The sequence below is a fragment of the Procambarus clarkii genome, chromosome 22, assembly GCF_040958095.1.
Source record: "Procambarus clarkii isolate CNS0578487 chromosome 22, FALCON_Pclarkii_2.0, whole genome shotgun sequence".
Classification (NCBI taxonomy): domain Eukaryota; kingdom Metazoa; phylum Arthropoda; class Malacostraca; order Decapoda; family Cambaridae; genus Procambarus; species Procambarus clarkii.
In genome coordinates, this window is record NC_091171.1 from 47433642 (window position 1) to 47458590 (window position 24949).

Sequence of the window (24949 nt, forward strand, 5' to 3'; positions counted from 1 at the left end):
CCGGTTTGGTGCCTTCTTTTGATAATTACTTACTTACTTCTCTGGTGGGGCATTAATGAATAACTTGGTATATAAATGCCACGACTCCCTGCACCTCTGAGGGGACCAAGTTCTGGCACTGAGTCCCCCAGTCGGCCAGAGAATGCCACAACTGATTGCACCTGGTAGATGGCACCTGCATTGGGGATGGTAGCTTCAGGGAGCCACAAGGGTTTCTCCCAGAAAAAGGCACCAAACTTTGAAAAGACTCTGTAGCATCGTGTTGCTGGATATTCAAAAAGGTGCTCATGTCACTCAAGATTCCAATATGAGCACTAAAGGATTACAAGACAAGTGATGTCAGAGCCATCCAATTCACAGAAGATTCTACCCAGGGACAAATGACCCCCCTAGGACATTAGGAAAGCAAGACTTATCTGAAAATCGAGACATTCTATATGTAGGTGCACAACTAAGTGGGACAAAGCAGTTCGGACAAAAAAGGAGCAGGATGTTCCATTAAGTGATCGAAGTTAGTGGAAATGACGGATGGGAAATAATGTTGGTTATATTAATTAATTATGGTGTTGGGAGGAAGGCCAAGGAGAAAGGTTATTTTTAACAGAACAGTTTATTACCTGTAATATCAGCCCAGTGACCGTGCCAATTGTCACAGATTGCAGAATGAATGACTAGGTAGAAATCTGAATAAACAATTCCTTTCCGAGTGCACAAATACACCCAAGTGGCTTTGCCACAAGTGTTTTTTTCATGCATGGTGACCTGTATATTTCCTGAAGTTCTTTCATGTGATTGTTAAAACTATCATCTCCTAGGGAGCAATATTACTTTGAAGGGGATGGGAGTAAAACTAAAGGTTCAACGAGTCCCACTTGAAGCAATCAACCTCTTCTGGCTGGCACACCTGTCAGACATTAGGTCAAGTGGGTATTGCAGGGATGGCATCCATGTTGGTCCTTGGGCTGCCTTTTAATTTTAAGGGGGGGGGGGCAGGGATATTCCTGCATGGGCCCTAAGTCTCTGGCTGGCCCACTAAGTGTTACTGGTTTTTTTTTTTTTCCTTTGGTGAAGTATTTACGACTTATGGTAACTTCAAGATTTTGCCCCATGTGTAACAACTACTACTATGTTGAATCTAAGTTGAAATCTTATTTGGTTTGTAACTGCACTGTGTTAGATAATGTTCCAGTGGTCTGTCGGGCATTTCTCTCCATTGCCTGACATACCCTCATGTTCTGGAGCCTGTAAGCTTATTTCCCAAGCACGTGTATTCAAGCTTGATGCGATGCAAGTACTTCTGTTCTACTGCTCCCTTTCATCAAAATAAGTGGTTCATAGTCGATTGAATTCTTGTACCAACCTGGAGATCCTGAACCCTTCAAGGGTTACCTGCATACACCTTATATTGTTGGCAAACTTTGACCTCATCTGCAAACAATAGATTACAAGCAAGAATTTTTTTCAAGAAATAGGTTTTTCAAAATGGTACAAGTAACTGTACTACATAATGTTCACAGGTATTATACCACTGTACAGTTATTCATACAAAAGGATATTTGCAAATACTGTATAATGGGTTTTATTTTATTTTATTTTTAAACTGGGATTTCTCCATTAACCAGAAGAAATTTCTGCCTCAAATGTTCATCTTGGCACATTGTTCACACCACAGGCATTTATGGTTTAAAAGCTTAACACAAATACTTAAGCAATTTTAAAGTTCTTGCTGCTGCTCTCATGGAATCTTTTTCCATACTTTCATTCTGGGTCAGTAACATTCTTCCCTAATGTACAACTAAGCAATTATACAAAGTTTACTCATTCATGTAACAAAGTTCCATCAGGCTTCCTACACAGATCCAGTTAATCATGTTGCCTCAATTAACCTCAAGACCCAGGTAAATTACTTTCGCATATACTGTACTTTTACTGTACAAGGCTGAATGTTAATGTATACAAATCCAATTATCTAGCATACTCTGCACATTTATGGGTAAAATTAGCTTAGAAATTATACTACTACGACACCAAAACTAAAATAATATTTTCACTACAGTATATACAAAGTTCTATTCAGTATTTGAGAACCTCTCCATTTTGTCAAGTGTGTCAACTAGCATGTCAAATGATGAAGACACGTAAAATTCTAAGCCCTCTTGTGCACTTCGACGACGCCTGCGGTCACCACGGTGTCCAAAAAGACTATTTATTCCATTGATGATAGGTCCCCTGAAGGAATCGTTCAAGTTGAAGAACAAGAGTACACCGCCAAAAATGAAGCCCCACATGCTGTAAGAAGCCAATAAGGGATATTAGAAATTTTAAATACTATTAGCAATAGCATCACAGTTTTACTAGTGAAAAGAAAAGCAACTTGTGTGATCCAGAGACTGCTCGGTGAAAGTAATTATCAAAGCGCATTAGAAAAGTATGACTAGCACTATTACAAGGCCATATTATTGCAGACCTAGAGACTGAAAAACTTTCAAATATTGTATATCTGGAACAATTACTAATGTGGGCTAGTTCTAATAAGATTTAAGTGAACCCGTCAAGTATTCACTGACAGGTTTCACTTTATTGCATTAGGTGCATTGAGATTTAAAAAGTTATTAGGCTTAGTGTGAGTCAGTAAGGAAGATCTACTTCCTGCCACTACTGTTGCCAATTAAAAGTCAAGAACTAGTTGGATTATGCTTATTTCTGGTGGGACATTCATGGGATGTAAGAGCTCACCACTAGGACTAGGAATATCCATTTCATCTATGCAAATTAAAACACTTAAGGGACCCAATATATGCAACTTTGGCATTTTTTCTTTTTCAAATTACAGTACAGTATACATTATTCTAAATTAAAACCAACTTAACATCCAAGCACAGTAATATACCCTTAATCATATCTAGATGGTTACTAATCATTACCACAACTTTTCTTGTACATTATAGTACAGTACTTATGTTCTGAAGTTTAGAAAAATTCTCGTGAATACTTAATCACTAGTAAGATTGACTGTTCACCTTTTAATTTAAAATTCACTGCAGAATGTGATTATTTAATGCTTGCCCAAAATACTATTAATGTTAAGTGGTTCTGCACAAAAGCCATATTATCAGCAAAGTCTGTACAACCTATTTTATCTCTATATAAATATATTTTATTAAATAAATAATTACATTAGATACTGAAAGGGGAAGCATGAATAGCAAATACAAGTACTGTATACATAATATCAATATTAAAACTGGACAATGATGGCAGATGCAATCAACTGTATGCAAAATGTTAAGTTAGGAAAATGCATCCCTAGCCATCATTTGTAGACAGTGCCAAAATACATTCACAAAGTGAATGAATAATCCTTAGTAAAACTATATCAAGGCCAAGAGTCCATAACTGCATGCAATAAGGCTAACAAAATAAAACTATCATGTTCTAGTTTAACCTTTCATTGTAATTACCCAAGTGTAATTACTTTAGTAGTTATAGGATGAGAGCTACACTGTCCCATCTTCCCAATACTCTGTCACATTGTGTGCAGTGAAGTGTGTGAACAGTGCAGGTATGAGAAAACATTTCACAAACTAGCCTATGTGCAGATCTACTCTAGTGGGTGGAGCTCTGATGTATTCCCTTCGTAATGAAATTTGTGGGGCAGCAGTTTTTAGTAGTTATAAAACCTGGACAAACTGCTATGCTTCTTGGCAAGTAATATTTGCAGAACTCCCCACCTCTTGTGTAGAAAATTGTCAAGGTGACAGTCTGACCATTTCATATTTTGGTTTTAATTTTAATTGTGTGAATTTACTCAGGTGCCACCATCTCTAGTGGCCTTTATTGGGACAGGAAGCCAGGAGCTTAACAAGTGTCCCCAATTAAGGATTTTTTAAGGCTGAATTTGGAACTGCAGTATTGTACCATCTTTGAGTTTATGGCTTTGACAGGTTAATTACCCCTCTGTGTTAAAGAGGGTCCATTTTCAGTACACAAGGCAATCATAACACCCAGAGCACATGTTCAAATCATCCTCATGGCTCCTGATTTTCTCAACGTAATATTGTGGCCAGCGGGTTGAGGCACATGCCCGAGTTACTCAGGATGTTGGTGCAATCCTTGTCCAACTTCCTGCTTCAATGATTTCCTCATCCATTTTTAATTTTACAGCTTTAAGCTGTTACCCATTATATTTTACTTTTTAAATGTTTTATAAATATCAGATCAGCCCCATTATGTGCTTTGTAGTCACTTTGGTATGAAACTTTAAAGTTCTGGTATGCTTTTTGCCTCTATTTGCCGAAGTGTTATGGCTTTCCGAAGGCAAAGGCCATTTGAATACAGTCGTCCAGATGGGAGCTTGCACACTTATTTTACTGCAATGCCTGCTTGCTGAGCAACTTGCAGCAACTGGTGGATTATAACTTAGGCTCCATCAGTCAGCTGTATGGTCAAGCTCAAATAGCTTTTTCATAAGAAAAGTTATACATTTAACCTTCATAAATCTGTGCCCAATTGGCTGATGAACTCTTGAGCCTCTTATTGAAGGTACAGTAAATTCTGGGTTGCACACAAACCAATTTGTAAGTACAAATTAAATATAAAGTGATACAGGTACAATCTAGCAGTCACCAATACAGCAATTTTTTAAAACTTTAAAAGCCACAATCACAAGTTTAATTTGTATCTATTTAGATGCTAACTAAACCCAATCCTAAAATTAAGGCTAGTAATTATACTTTGTGGGCCTACTGTTGCTAGTTAATGGTAATATTACTATTTACAGTTAAAAGGGAAGGCAAGAGATTTTACTGGCTTCATCTTTTATAGCAAGTGCACAAAGCTCCTTGGAAATTAAATTCAGGAATGATGCATGGCATGAAAGACTAACCTGTAAATAAGGTTGCCTGGGGAAGTGATGAACTTGGGTGCTGGGGTGGACACATTATCCGCTTTGCCGCCTACAAATTCTACATTCACTCCAATCTTGTTAGCTGTAGAATGAACTCCCTCTGTGCTTAGATTTGATGATCCGGCATGATGAGGCGTGGTTTCATTCAGTGGTGGATTGGGGTGGCCTGTTGCGTTACCATCAAAGGGACCATCAATGTGTCCCTGTTGAGGTATAGTTTCATTTACCAGTTGGGGTTTGAGGTGGCCTGATGTGAACTTGTCCACATCCTGTACACCAGGTTTGTGTGTTACCTCATTTTCCAATGTGGGTTTGAAGTCTACTACTGTGCCAACCCCATCCACCAAAAGACTGGCCACATTCTGTCTGTCTGTGCTAAAGTCTGGGTGCTTGACAACTGCACAAAGACAAATGTGTGACTGCACCAGCAATACCACCACAATCACCACTGCATCCACCGATTTCATAATGGACCTGAAGATGGGGAAATTCCAATTTAAAAGCATTTAAAAACAGCATTACCAAGTCAAGATTCAATTAATTTGTCCGAGAAATTCAACCCCCCCACCATGTCAGTAGCAATCAAGATAAATTTCAACGTTTGTCAAAACATGAATTTGGACCCCCTATGCGGTCCGTCTAATTACCACAAGCTACACAAGCTTCACAAAGCTTCAGAAAGCTTATGTTAGTAATGAATAAATATAATATATTTACTCATTATAATGTTGGTGCTGAATGTACAACACGAGAAAACATTTTAATCTGAAAAAGTATATTTTTATTAAGAAATTAGACGAAAATAAAGAGCTGGTGAAGCCAAATAAAGTCGACGATCCAAGCGTCGCTTAGGTTAGCTTAGCTTAGCTTAAGTTAGCTTAGCTTAAGTTAGCTTAGCTTAAGTTAGCTTAGCTTAAGTTAGCTTAGCTTAGCTTAAGTTAGCTTAGCTTAGCTTAAGTTAGCTTAGCTTAGCTTAAGTTAGCTTAGCTTAAGTTAGCTTAGCTTAGCTTAAGTTAGCTTAGCTTAAGTTAGCTTAGCTTAGCTTAAGTTAGCTTAGCTTAAGTTAGCTTAGCTTAGCTTAAGTTAGCTTAGCTTAGCTTAAGTTAGCTTAGCTTAGCTTAAGTTAGCTTAGCTTAGCTTAAGTTAGCTTAGCTTAGCTTAAGTTAGCTTAGCTTAGCTTAGCTTAAGTTAGCTTAGCTTAGCTTAAGTTAGCTTAGCTTAAGTTAGCTTAGCTTAGCTTAAGTTAGCTTAGCTTAAGTTAGCTTAGCTTAGCTTAAGTTAGCTTAGCTTAGCTTAAGTTAGCTTAAGTTAGCTTAAGTTAGCTTAAGTTAGCTTAAGTTAGCTTAAGTTAGCTTAAGTTAGCTTAAGTTAGCTTAAGTTAGCTTAAGTTAAGTTAAGTTAACCTAACATTTATTCATTACTAACGTATTGCCAGGAAGCTTTCTGAAGCTTTGTGAAGCTTGTGTAGCTTGTGGTAATTAGACGGACTCCCCCCTATGTATCCTATACAGTCTTTCCAGTTTGGCACCTTTTTCCAATTACTTGGGCCCCTATAGCAGCAGTTTCATTATCTACACAATTTCACCCAACGTTGTAAATTTGAAATCCAGTGTACATTTATCCCTGTTAAAAATTGGGACCATTATGAATTAGGGTTAATGAAAAAATTTCTGGTTGGAAAATACATATCTACAAGAAAACTCAATTAGGAGGAAAGTAAATTACTTTTGTATTTTGGTGATAAGATAATGTTTAACAATATTCCCAGCTACACTATTTTTTTACTTCTAACCCTTAGATAGCGACTATGGAGGTACCCGTATGGTACCTCCATACCATATGGTCATACGTGCCTATGCACAAAATTTAAAATATTTCAGTATAGAATTTTTATTTTGTATGCAGAATGAAAAATGGAGAATTTTTTTATTTATATATAACAGTTCTTATATTTTTGTAAAGCCACTAGCATGCATAGTGTTTCGAGCAAATCCATCTCATTTTCCCTGGTATACGACCACCAAATCTTTTAACAATCGGGTACCCAATTACTGCTGGGTGAACATAGGCTTCAGTTAAGGTGTGGCACCCAGGTTTTTTCATGCGTTAAGATAAACTCCATTGCATCCACAGAACTATTATATTCACATTTGCATCATGCACCGAAAACCCAGAAAATTGTTAAATCTTCATATTATAACCGCATTACTCGAATCAACAATTTACGATAACCGCTGTCTAAGGGTTAAGGTTATCAGATACATTATGGCCACGAAATACTGGAGGAAGTCACAGGATATCGAGGCCCAAGGCATGTACCTAACTGGAAACTAAATACAAAATGTTAATTTATCTAATTTCATCAAATACAAAAACTTGTGCTATAAATTAAATACTAGTACATAACAGGAATTCAAGGCAGCTCCCGTACCTGACTACCAAAGAAAAATTCCAGGACTACCAAAGAAAAAGTCCAGGGATTCTCCATGCGAAGATGGAGACCCATTAAGGGAGACCGATAACTTCCCCCGTCCCCCCCCCCCCCTTCATCACCCTCTCACCCTCCCCCCCCCACCCCTTGACATACGGGGAAAATAACCATGGCTAATATCCCACCTCACAAATAAAACCTCTGAAGGTCTATACTATATGCAAGGAGTTTATCAAACAACATCCTATCAGAATGGGTATCCCACAAGGCTCCATTCCAATAGGGCCCTCTTTGCCAATGTACCAAACGCCCACATGCCCAGCCCAACTCAGCATATGCAGAAAATTGATTTTATAACAAGTCATTGTCGTGGGACAGGCAGCTCGTGTACATATACATATTAGGCTTATAACGAGGTTCCCCAGAGGGTTGAATTATTAACCCCCTCCCTCAGGCTGCAACCCCACAACAAGCTGATTAACTCCTGGGTTACTACTAGGTGAACAGGTGCATTAGATGATGGGAAGCGTGCCCAACCATCTGTCCCGCTCGGGATTCAAACTCATTCGATTAAGGTTCTAGAATGAAACCAACTACCAGGACCCGCTTACCGACACATCCACACTGCAAACACCACTTTACGTTCTCACTGACTGGACAAAATGGGGGACCACACGTTAGCACAACACCAGTTGCCAGAAGATGGATCCTGCAGCTCTTTCTAAAGCACGGATGGCAGCTACCCAACCAGCTATAAATTTTTACCGCACAATTGTGTGCTCTGTATCCAAACCCTTCCAATAATCACGACCTTACTAGATTGAAAAGTCTGTAGCAATTCCAAAAGTACATTTAAGCCATAACATACTACACTAAAACATGCAAAGAACTTCTCGCCATGCCTACTACGCCATTAACATTTTCCATAAGGATATAACATTCATCTGATGGGTTCCAGTACACTGGAATACTCCACAAATGAGCTTTTATCAACAAGCAAAAGCTTGTTACAACGCAACTAGCATCACAACCATCCAGTTCTCCATATTGCAAGGAAAGGAGCCCTAAAAATCCACCATAGCCCAAAATTTTGCAGCGAAATGGAAAACATGCTCCTCAATACACAATACACCATTAGTTAATTGACAGTTGAGAGGCAGGACCAAAGAGCCAAAGCTCAACCCCCCCCCCCCACACACACACAAAGCAGAACTGGGCGAGTACACTATGGAACCATTAATAAACCTGGGAAACATTAGTTCAAACATGAATCTAGCCCCTTTTTGGAAAACCAGACAATGAGAAGTAGATACACCAATGACCAGACTAAGGCTGACACCAAAAGCAGCACATGGATATAAAAGCACTGCTCGTGGTGTAATTTAGTTGGCAAGACTCCTGGCGTTTCGCGAGCGCGTTGTCCCGGGTTCGTATCCTGGCCGGGGAGGATTTACTGGGCGTCAATCCTTAACTGTAGCCTCTGTTTACCCAACAGTAAAATGGGTACCTGGTTAAACCATTTGACGGGTCGTATTCCGGGGAATATTATGATTAAGGACCTGCCCGAAACGCTATGCATGCTAGTGGCTGTACAAGAATGTAACAACTCAAAAAATACAGAACAGATAATTGAACTTTTTCATCTACTGCCATGTTCGAGACAATCGAACATTAACGCCCTCACTTTCAGACAACATAGTGCCAGAGCTAACCTCCAACAAGTACTTATCACCCTCAAAGTGCTCTTAACATCGAGCATATTAGTGGGGATCTCCCATTACATATAAAATCAAATTACTAAAACATTGGCTAAATATCTTCGGTCAACTAAATAATTGGTCAGATCCAACCTACTCTTGAAACTCTAACGACCCAATCACGTATAGAAAACGAACCCCTAACTAATGGTGACCTCCGTCCATCATGCCACACGAAGATGGCGACCTTACCTGGTGTTAAAGCCACCTGGCGTTTCCAGTCATCAAGTCACACACTAAGATGTTATCTTACCTGGTGTTGCTGGTGTCTCCGTCCATCACGCCACACAAAGATGGTGACCTGGTGTCTCAGCCAGTCGAGCCACACAACACCCGCGCGAGCCTCAGTAATGCCTGACGTTGTCTGCCCCTGAAGCTGAGCGTCGTCCTGACCCGCCGGGCGCCATGTTTCATCCGGTCCAACCATAGCTCGGGTTGGGTCCACGAAGCACCGGGAAGCCTCACCACCCACGACTCCACGAGGACAGGCAGGTTGGTATATGTCTTAATATGCTACTTCATCGATCAACCGTCTTTTTATAAGGGAAACTTCGGCTATGCTATAATTCTTACCATACGTCCAATTATTAATAAAGTTATTCAAGCCATTGTGTGTTGGTTTGGTGTGGGTTTGAAAACCCTTCATTCGAAGCTTTGGTAACTCGTTATTTAAGTGTCATCCCGCCAAACACACACCGAAACTACGACGTTGGTACAACGTTCGAACCAGTTTTAACACTTCCTAACCAGTTATAACAACCAATATAGTAAGTTGAAACAGCGTTCTAATACGTCATAAACACGTTAGCCAAGATATAACAACTTTATTACAAGTTGTAACAAGCGGAAAATAGACCGTTTCGGTTTGTTTCCAGGGATTAGTTGTCTAACAGTGACTCCCTTAAATATTTATTTTCTAGCTGAAACAAAATTCCAGCCCGTCCTCCAAACAAAGACCCAAAAGTGATTCCATGCACCCGCCAAACCCCTGTTTATGAATTAAAAACGGTTTACACACGACTCACAACTGAATTCGTTCGAACACTTCCGGAACAAGTGCTTCACTGACGAATTTTGTTCGAACCACAACGCTGTAAATGCTTCACCCACGTACTACAAATACAAATAATCGCCAACAGAATCTAAACACCTAACCTAACCTATGCCTATATATGTGCACAATATGCTAATATAGTATAAAAATAATTTATATTTGTGAAAGTTCCCGTTTTGAATGAACAGCATGTAAAAAATTATGAAATCGTCTGTAGGGTCGACCGCTGGTTGGAATGGACTTGAGTCGAGGACGGGTTGCAAAATTCGCATTCAAATTTATCAGCCTACTCAAAATCGAATTTCATGACGTTATGATAGGTTTTTAATTATTTTATTTTACATTTCATATGTGAGAAGAATTGATGATATGAATTCTGCAGAGAACATGTATGTATGAAATTCCAGTCGTCTGTTTTCTTAATTCTGAAACATAATTAATAAATGAAGGTTTATTATGGTGATGATGTTTACGTGGATGTAGTGAGGAATATATACACCAGGGAGACGTGTGCCCTCTGGTGTGCGTGCTACTGCTCACTAACTATTGTGGTGGCCTTAATAACCTTCTCGAGGTTTATAGGTCTTATCCTTGACACCACATCCCATTCCGCCCGTGCCCGATAGCAGCATGGTGATAATTGAGTCACACACTGCATACGGATTCAGAAACTGGATTCTAGTGTTGTTTATGGTAAGCAATTTACTTTTGTAGTGAACCATTACCATTTTATGTTTGCCAAGCATGCGCCCCGCGTCCAGTATGTGGGTGGCGGTGGGTAGGTTAGTGAATTAATACTTTAATACTTATCTGAATTTTCCTCAAGCCCACTGTCTGTCTATGGTGGTCTCGATGGAGACAGGAAGCCTGCGGTGTTTCAGATGCCTCCCCCTCCCCCGTTGTTCCTGAGGGTTTTTTTCAATTGGATTTCGAACCGAAGTAGTAACTAATGTTTTGGCATTAACGACTTCGGCGGGTAGGCGGTTCCATGGGTATATAACCCTGTGGGTGAAAAAAATATATCCTGTTTTCTGTTCTACATTGTGGTTTGTTGAACTTGAAGCCATTGTTCCCTTACATTTGACCTGTTAAAGAAGTGGTCTGGATTAATATCCTCCAACTTGTTCAGTAATTTTACTGGGGAGTGTGAGGCGTGCACTCCCACGCCACTAGGGGGCTGCACTCCCACGCCACTAGGGGGCAGCACTCCCACGCCACTAGGGGGCAGCACTCCCACGCCACTAGGGGGCAGCACTCCCACGCCACTAGGGGGCTGCACTCCCACGCCACTAGGGGGCAGCACTCCCACGCCACTAGGGGGCAGCACTCCCACGCCACTAGGGGGCTGCACTCCCACGCCACTAGGGGGCTGCACTCCCACGCCACTAGGGGGCAGCACTCCCACGCCACTAGGGGGCAGCACTCCCACGCCACTAGGGGGCAGCACTCCCACGCCACTAGGGGGCAGCACTCCCACGCCACTAGGGGGCAGCACTCCCACGCCACTAGGGGGCTGCACTCCCACGCCACTAGGGGGCTGCACTCCCACGCCACTAGGGGGCAGCACTCCCACGCCACTAGGGGGCAGCACTCCCACGCCACTAGGGGGCTGCACTCCCACGCCACTAGGGGGCTGCACTCCCACGCCACTAGGGGGCAGCACTCCCACGCCACTAGGGGGCTGCACTCCCACGCCACTAGGGGGCAGCACTCCCACGCCACTAGGGGGCAGCACTCCCACGCCACTAGGGGGCTGCACTCCCACGCCACTAGGGGGCAGCACTCCCACGCCACTAGGGGCAGCACTCCCACGCCACTAGGGGGCTGCACTCCCACGCCACTAGGGGGCAGCACTCCCACGCCACTAGGGGGCAGCACTCCCACGCCACTAGGGGGCAGCACTCCCACGCCACTAGGGGGCTGCACTCCCACGCCACTAGGGGGCTGCACTCCCACGCCACTAGGGGGCTGCACTCCCACGCCACTAGGGGGCTGCACTCCCACGCCTCTAGGGGGCTGCACTCCCACGCCACTAGGGGGCTGCACTCCCACGCCACTAGGGGGCTGCACTCCCACGCCACTAGGGGGCAGCACTCCCACGCCACTAGGGGGCTGCACTCCCACGCCACTAGGGGGCTGCACTCCCACGCCACTAGGGGGCTGCACTCCCACGCCACTAGGGGGCTGCACTCCCACGCCTCTAGGGGGCTGCACTCCCACGCCACTAGGGGGCAGCACTCCCACGCCACTAGGGGGCTGCACTCCCACGCCACTAGGGGGCTGCACTCCCACGCCACTAGGGGGCTGCACTCCCACGCCTCTAGGGGGCTGCACTCCCACGCCTCTAGGGGGCTGCACTCCCACGCCACTAGGGGGCAGCACTCCCACGCCACTAGGGGGCTGCACTCCCACGCCACTAGGGGGCTGCACTCCCACGCCACTAGGGGGCAGCACTCCCACGCCACTAGGGGGCAGCACTCCCACGCCACTAGGGGGCAGCACTCCCACGCCACTAGGGGGCAGCACTCGTCGTGGCGGTCTAGAAGTCGTGTTAAAGTTATCATCACAAGTGGATTCTAATCCACTCCCCGGCGCCCTCCAGTTGTCCATCACTCTCACTCCTTGCAGTTTATTCGGTCTTTCTGACTCGTCTCTTCTGTTAACCCCCATGTGGAATAGATTGTCTATTCTCATCAGTATCTGGTACGTCGTGATCATATCTCCTCTTGTACGCATTTTTTTTCTCTAGGGTTGTTAGATTGTGGTTCCTCAGCCTGTTTTCTAAGTTGAGCTCCCATATAGAAATATCTTGAGAGCGTGTAATTGTGTTTGTGTGTGTTTGTCTGAAGAATAGGGTAAAAAAGGCAGGACAAAAACAAACAGAACGAATTATATAAATCTGAAAATCATTTTATTATAAGCAAACAAACCCGTGATGGCCAGTTGGCATCACTGCAACCATTGTTGCCACAAGAGTATCATCTTCTCCATACAACCATTCCTTCCTCTCTACTAAGGAATATTTTGAGTTTAGGCGAGACTCGAGTGAAAGATTCCAGCAAGAAATGGCCAAGAAGAGACTCCGACGTACCGGTTCCTGGAAGAACAATCACATGGAATTGAGTCTATTGTGATCGTCGCCACTTTCGACTTTTAAAATGAATTCAGTTGAAAACTGAATTGTCCGACCGTGTACCAGGGGACCATAGTGCTGGACCGTGTACCAGGGGGACCATAGTGCTGGACTGTGTACCAGGGGACCATAGTGCTGGACCGTGTACCAGGGGACCATAGTCCTGGACCGTGTACCAGGGGGACCATAGTGCTGGACCGTGTAACAGGGGGACCATAGTGCTGGACCGTGTACCTGGGGGACCATAGTGCTGGACCGTGTACCTGGGGGACCATAGTGCTGGACCGTGTAACAGGGGGACCATAGTGCTGGACCGTGTACCAGGGGACCATAGTGCTGGACCGTGTACCAGGGGGACCATAGTGCTGGACCGTGTACCTGGGGACCATAGTGCTGGACCGTGTACCTGGGGACCATAGTGCTGGACCGTGTACCTGGGGGACCATAGTGCTGGACCGTGTACCAGGGGGACCATAGTGCTGGACCGTGTACCAGGGGGACCATAGTGCTGGACCGTGTACCAGGGGGACCATAGTGCTGGACCGTGTACCAGGGGACCATAGTGCTGGACCGTGTACCAGGGGACCATAGTGCTGGACCGTGTACCAGGGGACCATAGTGCTGGACCAGTGTACCAGGGGACCATAGTGCTGGACCGTGTACCAGGGGGACCATAGTGCTGGACCGTGTACCTGGGGGACCATAGTGCTGGACCGTGTACCAGGGGACCATAGTGATGGACCGTGTACCTGGGGGACCATAGTGCTGGACCGTGTACCAGGGGACCATAGTGCTGGACCGTGTACCTGGGGGACCATAGTGCTGGACCGTGTACCAGGGGGACCATAGTGCTGGACCGTGTACCAGGGGGACCATAGTGCTGGACCGTGTACCTGGGGGACCATAGTGCTGGACCGTGTACCAGGGGGACCATAGTGCTGGACCGTGTACCAGGGGGACCATAGTGCTGGACCGTGTACCAGGGGGACCATAGTGCTGGACCGTGTACCTGGGGGACCATAGTGCTGGACCGTGTACCAGGGGACCATAGTGATGGACCGTGTACCTGGGGGACCATAGTGCTGGACCGTGTACCAGGGGGACCATAGTGCTGGACCGTGTACCTGGGGGACCATAGTGCTGGACCGTGTACCAGGGGGACCATAGTGCTGGACCGTGTACCAGGGGACCATAGTGCTGGACCGTGTACCTGGGGGACCATAGTGCTGGACCGTGTACCAGGGGGACCATAGTGCTGGACCGTGTACCAGGGGGACCATAGTGCTGGACCGTGTACCAGGGGACCATAGTGCTGGACCGTGTACCAGGGGACCATAGTGCTGGACCGTGTACCAGGGGGACCATAGTGCTGGACCGTGTACCAGGGGGACCATAGTGCTGGACCGTGTACCAGGGGGACCATTAGTTCCGTCTCTTGAAACTGTTGTTCATATTCGTATACAATTCCACTCTTTCTCATTGAATTTCTCACTCCCTCTTTCCTATATACCTATTTCTGTGTCCCATTACTATAAATCCCATTAATACCCCCCCACCCAGTCCCTTGTAACAAGCAGCTAGAAGAGTTTTCCAAGAAATTATTTCAGAGCCATTACCTTGTAACTGGTGGCAGGGCAGTTAGTCACGTTACTAGTAAATACTTGGAAACATTCTTCATATTCACAAAATTTAATAAAAATAATTTGCCATTGATTCAACAGTCAAATTGCTACAGTAACTTTAGTGATATCATTATCAGTAAGTGTTGTGGATATCAAGGTAAGACCACGTGACTCAAGATATCGCCAGGGCACGATAGACCACGTGACTCAAGATATCGCCAGGGCACGATAGACCACGTGACTCAAGATATCGCCAGGGCACGATAGACCACGCGACCCAAGATATCGCCAGGGCACGATAGACCACGCGCCCCAAGATATCGCCAGGGCACGATAGACCACGCGACCCAAGATATCGCCAAGGCACGATAGACCATGTCACCCAAGATATCGCCAGGGCACGATAGACCATGTGACCCAAGATATCGCCAGGGCACGATAGACCACGCGACTCAAGATATCGCCAGGGGACGATACATAGATACATAATACATAGCATTTAAAAGTCACCAACGTCAAAGTACGGTGTACTATAAATCACAGCTGCTGGCAAAATCGACCTGATGTCCCGTTTTCTATTCGTGGGTCTGTAACACCATAAAGGTGTTTTGGTTGTGTTATATATTTAATATATATATGATATATATGGTGCATGATTAGTACATGAGTCAGACAAGATTTCGAGAGGCGTCAGGGTGTCTGACCCACACTCACACCTCTAAAAGTGTTAATGACCACAAGTTGACCTGTGGTCAGGTCGTGTGATTTCACCTCGCATCTGCTAAGACAATGATAGTCGACGGTCGGTGGTGTCTTTCCATCAAACAAGCCGCTGGTTAATGCGTGGCTTGGTAGATGGCCTGGAGCTATCTGCTTGTGAGCGGAGTTTAGCGCCCAGTTTTTAGAGTTTTAGGGAGCCGGTCGGCCGAGCGGACAGCACGCTGGACTTGTGATCCTGTGGTCCTGGGTTCGATCCCAGGTGCCGGCGAGAAACAATGGGCAGAGTTTCTTTCACCCTATGCCCCTGTTACCTAGCAGTAAAATAGGTACCTGGGTGTTAGTCAGCTGTCACGGGCTGCTTCCTGGGGGTGGAGGCCTGGTCGAGGATCGGGCCGCGGGGACACTAAAAGCCCCGAAATCCTCTCAAGATAACCTCAAGATAACCCACTTTCGCAATAAATACCCAGGGAACTGTACATTCGAGAGCAGAGGATAGCATAGTTGATGATAGATAGCACAGCATCAGCAGACTGCAGCAGAGATAGACTGTTGGCCGGACTGGGGAACTCTTTCTGCCTGTCAACTGTAGACACCCTCCCCCCCCCCAACCTTCTAGTCTACTTAGGTTCAGTCCTTGGTGAGTACAGAGTGGACCTTCAGTTCCATTGGTTGAATTCTGATACTTATCATGTTAAATGTAATTGATGAATTTATTGTTTAAATTGTCTTTAATTTTGTTCCCTAGAGCTTTGTGAGTTGAGGCGAGAGAGCCTCTGAGTTTACTGATTAACATTATAATATAACAGTTGATACTTGCTAAAGTAACATTTAACAACATCTTTGTGATAATTTTGTGATACAGACAAGTTCCATTCCTTGTCGTGTATGTACTGACTTAGGATGGATGGTGGCAGCCCTTTTCTATACTTCTACTCTTCTACCTTTCTACTTCTACCTATCTACCTTCTACCACTACTTCCTACTCTCTCTCTCCTCTCCCTCCGCCTCGCTTCAAACTTTCCCTTTGATCTGACCACTCCTCCCTCCTCCCAGACCCCTTCCCTTCCTCCTCCCACCTCTCTTCCTCCCTCACCCCAAACCCTCACTCATTACTTCATTATTTATTTTCTTTCCATTTATTCTTTTCCTTTAAGTTTCCGACATGTTGCAGGTCCTCGGTTAGGTTAGGACTGAGCGATTTAGTGAATCGTTTTAGTGACGTTGTGAATGTTTGAGAGGACGGGCTGCTCCGCCACCTCCCCCCCCCCCCGGCATCCTCTCCTCTCACCTTTCTCTCTCCTACTCTCTCCCTAACTTTCTCCCCCATCTTTCTACTCCCCTCTCTGCCTCTTATCATTCCTCTCTTAAAATTTAATATTACGAAGCAATAAAAAAAAAAAAAGCTAAAACTCTACGGATAATAAATTCCAAATTTCAGGCCAAGAAACTCGCAGGAGTCACTGTGAAGTTGAAATATTAGGCCTCGTCTGGCCTATGACACTCACGTACCCGCCATGTGTCCTCTTGAAAAGTTGCATGACGCAGTCCCCTAGCCTATGACCTTCTACTTTGGACAGACAGACATTCTCTTTTATATTTATAGTATTATAATTATTATTATTAATGTGTTATCAATATGGTTAACAATGTGATCGTAACTGTGCAAATCGTGACGTTACGTTCAGTACATCATTCGCGCATGCGCAGTTTCGCACACTCTGCCACTCAGGAAGTGAGGGTCATAAACAATGCGAGTTTTCCTCTTGGTTTCAGCCATGATACAGTTATGGCTTTATTTTTCTCAAACCCAAGGACCGCGAAGAAGGTGGCTGTGATACACAGCTTTATTTTTTTTTAAGACTAAGGGTAGCTAGTCAGGTTCTGGGAATGTTCCAATATTCTGGGGAATGCTTTTGCTTTGAGGAAATTGTCAATTCATTGGAAGAAAATTATGATTGTTTATATTTATGTGCTTTTTCTACTTATTTATCGTTAGGAGCGTTTTCCAGATTATCATTAAAATATTATGACTGGTTCAGTATGGCCTATGGCTCGAGTCATTCGTTGTTTTGGTAATTAGTAATATGGATTGGGGTTATGACAGGCAATATTATATGTTGATGTTTGCTTCATAATAACCTAACATCACGGAAGGTTGGGAGGTCGTACCAGCCTCATACGTCAGAGGCTTTTATTTACCTTACCTGAATTTACCTTATACGTTATAATACGACGAGAGTTCAAGTATGTTTACTGAGACAAGAAAATACATCTCAAAGGGATAGAGTAGCTTAGGCTATTTCTACCCCCCTCTACTTCAAGTCCCTCAAGGGGCGCACAAATTCAGTGAGTACAATAGACAAATCACAATACAAGAATCCCATTTAACATTGCCGGTTAATATAGTAAGCACAGCATATAAGTGTTACACTCTTGGGGCAAAATGCTTGTAGCTCCTAAGTATACTGTCTATCATACCATTATCACACATCCAAACAATTTAATGTGGTACACTACTTATTTCCTTATTTTTCTAGTTATCAATAAGTTTTGCAAGGGAATAATTGCTACATCTACGTTACAATCCTCCCATGGTGGTGTGAATTGTCTCTTAGGCACAGCAATACACTCTGGAATAACATCATACTTTATAACATTAGAACATAAGGTACTCATATATGCTCTCATCTCTATCATACATTGTTCATTACTTCCCACTTTTTGAACCCAGAGGATTAATTCATTAGCTCCCCCACCTCTCATTTATCTAATGGCAGAGGCTACATTTATCTCTGAAATTCTATCTGCGGGAAGCCGGCGGCTTGTCAAAGGTCCCCCCCATTTGCCCTGATGATCTTTTCAAGTTGTATTTTAAATTAAAAAATAAATAAAACAATAATTAAAAAAAAACTTCTATTTTATATTAAAAAAACCTCATGTATACAGTTTATAGTCAAAGGTAATGTCTTAGTCATTGTTGATACCAGTAGGCCTATGCAGCCTATCTCCCAGGTCTGGGGTCACCACTAGTGGAAGCATGAGGCATGAGCGGACAGCACGCTGGACTTGTGATCCTGTGGTCCCGGGTGCTGGCGAGAAACAATGGGCAGAGTTTCTTTCACCCTATGCCCCTGTTACCTAGCAGTAAATAGGTACCTGGGTATTAGTCAGCTGTCACGGGCTGCTTCCTGGGGGTGGAGGCCTGGCCGAGGACCGGGCCGCGGGGACACTAAAGCCCCGAAATCATCTCAAGATAACCTCAAGATAACCTTCACGACAAAAACACCACAAAATAGTAGTTATTTGCGACGAATATCTTATGGTTTGTGAATAGCCATTGGTCAGGTCAGTTGGTTTAGTTAGTGTACAAACAGTAGGTACTACTGGAAGGGAATGAAGCGGGGCGGGAAATGAATGAAGCGGGCCTGGAGGTGAATGAATTGTAGCTGGAGATGAATGAAGGGGAGTAGAAAGTGAATGAAGCGGGGCGGGAAATGAATGAAGCTCGTCCCAAGTCATTGTTTGAAACAGGATCGGATTAATATAAGTTCAAAACTAACTGTCGCTGCCTGGAGACAGTAATATGGTGTTCACACGACGGTGAGTACTGTGCCGGGGAATTAATACATCAGCCCACCTTGATAAATAGTGGCGATATACGTTCATTAATCCAGCACACGCCCCCTGTCACTGCCAATCAAACTTCATAAATAATTCCAATAATCCCTCCACAGGCTAGGCTCTCCCGCGCTGCAACCGACCCCCCAAAGACTGGGGGATCTGAGGTTTTTATAAATTTATATTTTTTTCTCATTGTTTTTCTTATGAAATGATGAAGCTATTTATTTAATTATAATATTCGCACACTGTAAATGCTTTACTCTCGTACTGCAACGACAAATATTGTAAACAAAAGCAAAACATTTCCCCTAACCTATCGTAGGCTGCAGACAAAATTATAATATATAATAATGTTTATTCATATTTGAAAACAATATCATATTTGATTACACAATATGATAAAATATCTGAATACAAATGCTTAGGGTCAGCGGCTGTTTAGTCAGACCTTGAAGATGGGGTGAAGTGCAAATAATTGCCAAATAGAAACAAAACACCTAGGCCTAACTATACTCAAAATTATGATGTAAATTAACATAATTTTTATATGTGAAAATAAAGTTTTTGGTTACATGGAACGTTCAAAATAGAGGTCGGCTCCTATTGTGCCAGCGACACTGACGTTGGCCAGGACGGCAACGCTCTCTAAACCACTTTACAACATTGAATATTTTCATAATCTTCAAGTCGTTTTGGACAGCTTATTCATAAGCCGACACGGCCTCAGAAAATCGGCCAGAAATGTTTGAAATAACATATACCTGGGGAACCATCCGGGCGTGGAGTGTACGTCAGACCAACGTCTGGCTTGGCTCTCTTGGGGCACTATCCGGGCGTGGAGCGTACGTCAGAACAACGTCTGGCTTGGCTCTCTTGGGGGAACCATCCGGGCGTGGAGCGTACGTCAGAACAACGTCTGGCTTGGCTCTCTCGGGGAACCATCCGGGCGTGGAGCGTACGTCAGAACAACGTCTGGCTTGGCTCTCTCGGGGAACCATCCGGGCGTGGAGCGTACGTCAGAACAACGTCTGGCTTGGCTCTCTCGGGGAACCATCCGGGCGTGGAGCGTACGTCAGAACAACGTCTGGCTTGGCTCTCTCGGGGAACCATCCGGGCGTGGAGCGTACGTCAGAACAACGTCTGGCTTGGCTCTCTTGGGGGAACCATCCGGGCGTGGAGCGTACGTCAGAACAACGTCTGGCTTGGCTCTCTTGGGGGAACCATCCGGGCGTGGAGCGTACGTCAGAACAACGTCTGGTTTGGCTCTCTTGGGGGAACCATCCGGGCGTGGAGTGTACGTCAGAACAACGTCTGGTTTGGCTCTCTTGGGGGAACCATCCGGGCGTGGAGTGTACGTCAGAACAACGTCTGGTTTGGCTCTCTTGGGGGAGCCATCCGGGCGTGGAGTGTACGTCAGAACAACGTCTGGTTTGGCTCTCTTGGGGGAACTCACCTTGATATGACACGGAATCGACGTGGTTAATGTTACTCCTTCGTCGACTTAAGGTTACTTGAGGTTGAAAGGTCTTTGGGAGGGTTTACAGTGGAGTGACCCAGCGCAGAGAGGACTTCAGGTATCAGTCTTGATACCTGAAGCTTCCTCACACTACCCACCACACTCATAGTTCCCAGGGCAACCATTTAGGGGGGCCTGACGGCTGAGTGGACTGCGCTCAGTGTTCCTAGTACTAAGGGGCCCGGTTCGATCCCAGGCGGAGGTGGAAATAAATAGGCAGAGTTTCTTTCACTGATGCCCCTGTTCACCTAGCAGTAAGTAGGTACCTGGGAGTTAGACAGCTGCTATGGGCTGCTTCCTGGATGTGTGTGTGTGTGGAAATTAGGATTAAGGACTAGCCCAAAACGCTATGCGTCCTAATGGCTGTACAAGAATTTAAGAACTTTTAATTTATACATAAAAAAAAATACGTGACGACAATAGTGGCGGTGTTCACCACACACTATACACAATAGTGGCGGTGTTCACCACACACTATACACAATAGTGGCGGTGTTCACCACACACTATACACAATAGTGGCGGTGTTCACCACACACTATACACAATAGTGACGGTGTTCACCACACACTATACACAATAGTGACGGTGTTCACCACACACTATACACAATAGTGGCGGTGTTCACCACACACTATACACAATAGTGACGGTGTTCACCACACACCACACAGTTTGGGGAGTGGAGGCGTGTTATCGCCTGTATTATCATGCTCTCACACACCTCTCACTCACTACCTGCCTCACACACTCTCACCTCACCTCTCTCTCTCTCTCTCTCTCTCTCTCTCTCTCTCTCTCTCTCTCTCTCTCTCTCTCTCTCTCTCTCTCTCTCTCTCTCTCTCTCTCTCTCTCTCTCTCTTGTGCCACCTCTCCTGGTGCTCTTGCCTTGACCCTTGTCTTCCAGGAAGGCGAAATCCCCCCTATCCCCTTCCCGCCCTTGTCTGCATAGAGGGAGGGGAAGTAGCGGAGGTCTTGGCCCCCCCTTCCTCTTCCCCTTCCTCTTCCCCTTCCTCTTCCCCTTCCTCTTCTAATTCAGTTTAACAATAACGTCTCTCGCCTACTTTATGTCTGAGAAAAGGAGGAGAGGTGTGGAGCAAGCAGTGACCGAGAAAGAGAGAGAGAGAGAGAGAGAGAGAGAGAGAGAGAGAGAGAGAGAGGGAGGGAACTGTCAGGGGAAAGCACCAAGCCATTACGGCTATATAGTACTAGGAAAGGGTCAGGATAAGGATTTGGGATTGGACGAGAGGAAGGAGTGGTGCTCAGCCACTTGGACGGTCGGGGATTGAACGCCGACCTGCATGAAGGAAGACCATCGCTCTACCGTCCAATCCAAGTGGTTGGGCAGACGGAGACAAAGAGAAACAGAGACACAGACAGACAGGGAGGGAGAGAGGCATTCTGAGGGCAGCATCTACGGAAGAGTGGCATTGACGGGTTCGTTCTCGACTCACAATCGAGATTTCTGGCTTCGAATCCCGGACGGGACAGAAATGGTTGCGTACATTTCCCATCACCTAATGCGTCTGTTCACCTAGCAGTAAATAGGTACCCAGGAGTTAAGTCAGCTTGTTGTGGGGGGGGGGGGGGGGACTGCTGCCTGGGGAGTCAGTAATTCGACCCTGGGGGGGGGGGGGGCAGGGGGCAGAGGATTTCAATATAAACTTAACATGTATATAATTATCATTCTATTGGGGGGACAGGCAGCCAGTTTATACATATTATATATGTTAGGGTTATATCGAGGGTTTCCCCTCCCCCAGGGAGGACTGGGGGACCCCCCCCCCCAGGAGACAACCCCCCCCCCCAGGGGACAACCCCCCCCCCCCACAACAGCTGGGGTAACAACCATGTGTATGGGGGGACAAGATCATTAGACTAACAGACGTTGTCACTGTATCCATGGTCCACGACGGACCACTGGAGAATGGTCTAGGACGGACCACTGGAGAATGGTCTAGGACGGACCACTGGAGAATGGTCCACGACGGACCACTGGAGAATGGTCTAGGACGGACCACTGGAGAATGGTCTAGGACGGACCACTGTAGAATGGTCCAGGACGGACCACTGTAGAATGGTCCAGGACGGACCACTGTAGAATGGTCCAGGACAGCCCGAAACGTCGTCGTCCCTTCACCTTCTAGTGTGTGGTCTGGTCAACCGACTCCTCGCCAGCACTGTTCCCGTGTTTACCCTCCAGTAGCTAGACGACGCATGAGGTTAAGGAACAAGACAGTGTAGTGTGAAGCCTAACAGTAACAAGCAGCAGCTCGCCTATGGCTCTGTAATGCCCCCATAACTCAACTGTTACGTACCGACCATTAATGTATTATGAATAACTGTATATACATAATTGTTGAAATGGCACAATCTCTCTAACTAGCTGACAGTATAAGGTGTGAAGGATAGATGTAATTGTTAATGTAATAATCTCCGTTGAGGTGTCATAAAGACCTTTTGTGCCATCTGTAATGCTTTTTTGCGCTACCGCTCACAGGATGGGTATGGGGTGCACAATAAACTAGCCGCCTCCGGCGATAACAACCAAATCAATTAACAAAGCTGACTATCTCCTGGGTACCTATTTACTGCTAGGTGGACAGTTGCATTAGGTGATAGGAAATGCGCTCAACTATTTCTGTCTCGCCGGGGATTCGAACTAGAAATTCTCGATTGTGAGTCTAGAACAAACCCGACTGTACTACCGCAACCCTCAATATATATATATATATATATATATATATATATATATATATATATATATATATATATATATATATATATATATATATATATATATATATATATATATATATAATGTCGTACCTAGTAGCCAGAACGCACTTCTGGGCCTACTATGCAAGGCCCGATTTGCCTAATAAGCCAAGTTTTCCTGAATTAATATATTTTCTCTAATTTTTTTCTTATGAAATGATAAAGCTACCCATATCATTGTGTATGAGGTAATTTTTTTGTTATTGGAGTTAAAATTAATGTAGATATATGACCGAACCTAACCAACCCTACCTAACCTAACCTAACCTATCTTTATAGGTTAGGTTGGGTTAGGTAGCCGAAAAAGTTTAGTTAGGTTAGGTTAGGTAGGTTAGGTAGTCGAATAACAACTAATTCATGAAAACTTGGCTTATTAGGCAAATTGGGCCTTGCATACTAGGCTGAGAAGTGAGTTCTGGCTACTAGGTACGACATATATATATATTATATATATATTATATATATATATATATATATATATATATATATATATATATATATATATATATATATATATACTGTGGCTGCCTGTCCCACCACCTCCCTCACCATCACCACCTCCCTCACCATCACCACCTCCCTCACCCCTCACCACCTCCCTCACCATCACCACCTCTCCCTACCCCAACACGAGAGTCCAGGAATGCGCCAACAGAGAAAATTGTTTCCGGTTCATTGATGAATACAGCGCCTGGTGTGGCCTGGCCAGTGGTACTGCCTGGTGTGGCCTGGCCAGTGGTGCTGCCTGGTGTGGCCTGGCCAGTGGTGCTGCCTGGTGTGGCCTGGCCAGTGGTGCTGCCTGGTGTGGCCTGGCCAGTGGTGCTGCCTGGTGTGGCCTGGCCAGTGGTGCTGCCTGGTGTGGCCTGGCCAGTGGTACTGCCTGGTGTGGCCTGGCCAGTGGTACTGCCTGGTGTGGCCTGGCCAGTGGTGCTTCCTGGTGTGGCCTGGCCAGTGGTGCTGCCTGGTGTGGCCTGGCCAGTGGTGCTGCCTGGTGTGGCCTGGCCAGTGGTACTGCCTGGTGTGGCCTGGCCAGTGGTACTGCCTGGTGTGGCCTGGCCAGTGGTGCTGCCTGGTGTGGCCTGGCCAGTGGTACTGCCTGGTGTGGCCTGGCCAGTGGTGCTGCCTGGTGTGGCCTGGCCAGTGGTACTGCCTGGTGTGGCCTGGCCAGTGGTGCTGCCAGGTGTGGCCTGGCCAGTGGTACTGCCTGGTGTGGCCTGGCCAGTGGTACTGCCAGGTGTGGCCTGGCCAGTGGTGCTGCCAGGTGTGGCCTGGCCAGTGGTACTGCCTGGTGTGGCCTGGCCAGTGGTGCTGCCAGGTGTGGCCTGGCCAGTGGTGCTGCCTGGTGTGGCCTGGCCAGTGGTACTGCCTGGTGTGGCCTGGCCAGTGGTGCTTCCTGGTGTGGCCTGGCCAG

The 24949-nt window shown here is 45.5% G+C and overlaps 2 protein-coding genes across 2 annotated transcripts in view; both read right to left on the minus strand.

The window, feature by feature from the left end:
* Window positions 1-1570: 1570 nt before the first annotated feature.
* LOC123759400 (uncharacterized) lies at window positions 1571-9504 on the minus strand. The gene is made up of 3 exons (XM_045744404.2): window positions 9348-9504; window positions 4886-5380; window positions 1571-2289 (listed from the first exon to the last, which is right to left on the minus strand). Exons 1-3 carry the CDS (start codon window positions 9371-9373, stop codon window positions 2070-2072), a joined length of 741 nt encoding a protein of 246 aa, XP_045600360.1. The 5' UTR covers window positions 9374-9504; the 3' UTR covers window positions 1571-2069.
* A 1680-nt stretch (window positions 9505-11184) lies between these two features.
* Window positions 11185-24949, minus strand: part of LOC123761257 (uncharacterized transmembrane protein DDB_G0289901-like) — a 16449-nt gene continuing 2684 nt past the window's right edge. The window contains exons 2-5 of the mRNA XM_069329276.1: window positions 24162-24949; window positions 13079-13245; window positions 11938-12804; window positions 11185-11845 (exon numbers count right to left, since the gene is read on the minus strand). The exon at window positions 24162-24949 is cut by the window's right edge and continues 2219 nt beyond it. Coding sequence (XP_069185377.1) covers window positions 11185-11845; window positions 11938-12804; window positions 13079-13245; window positions 24162-24949 — 2483 coding nt within the window. The remainder of the gene's footprint in view (window positions 11846-11937; window positions 12805-13078; window positions 13246-24161) is intronic.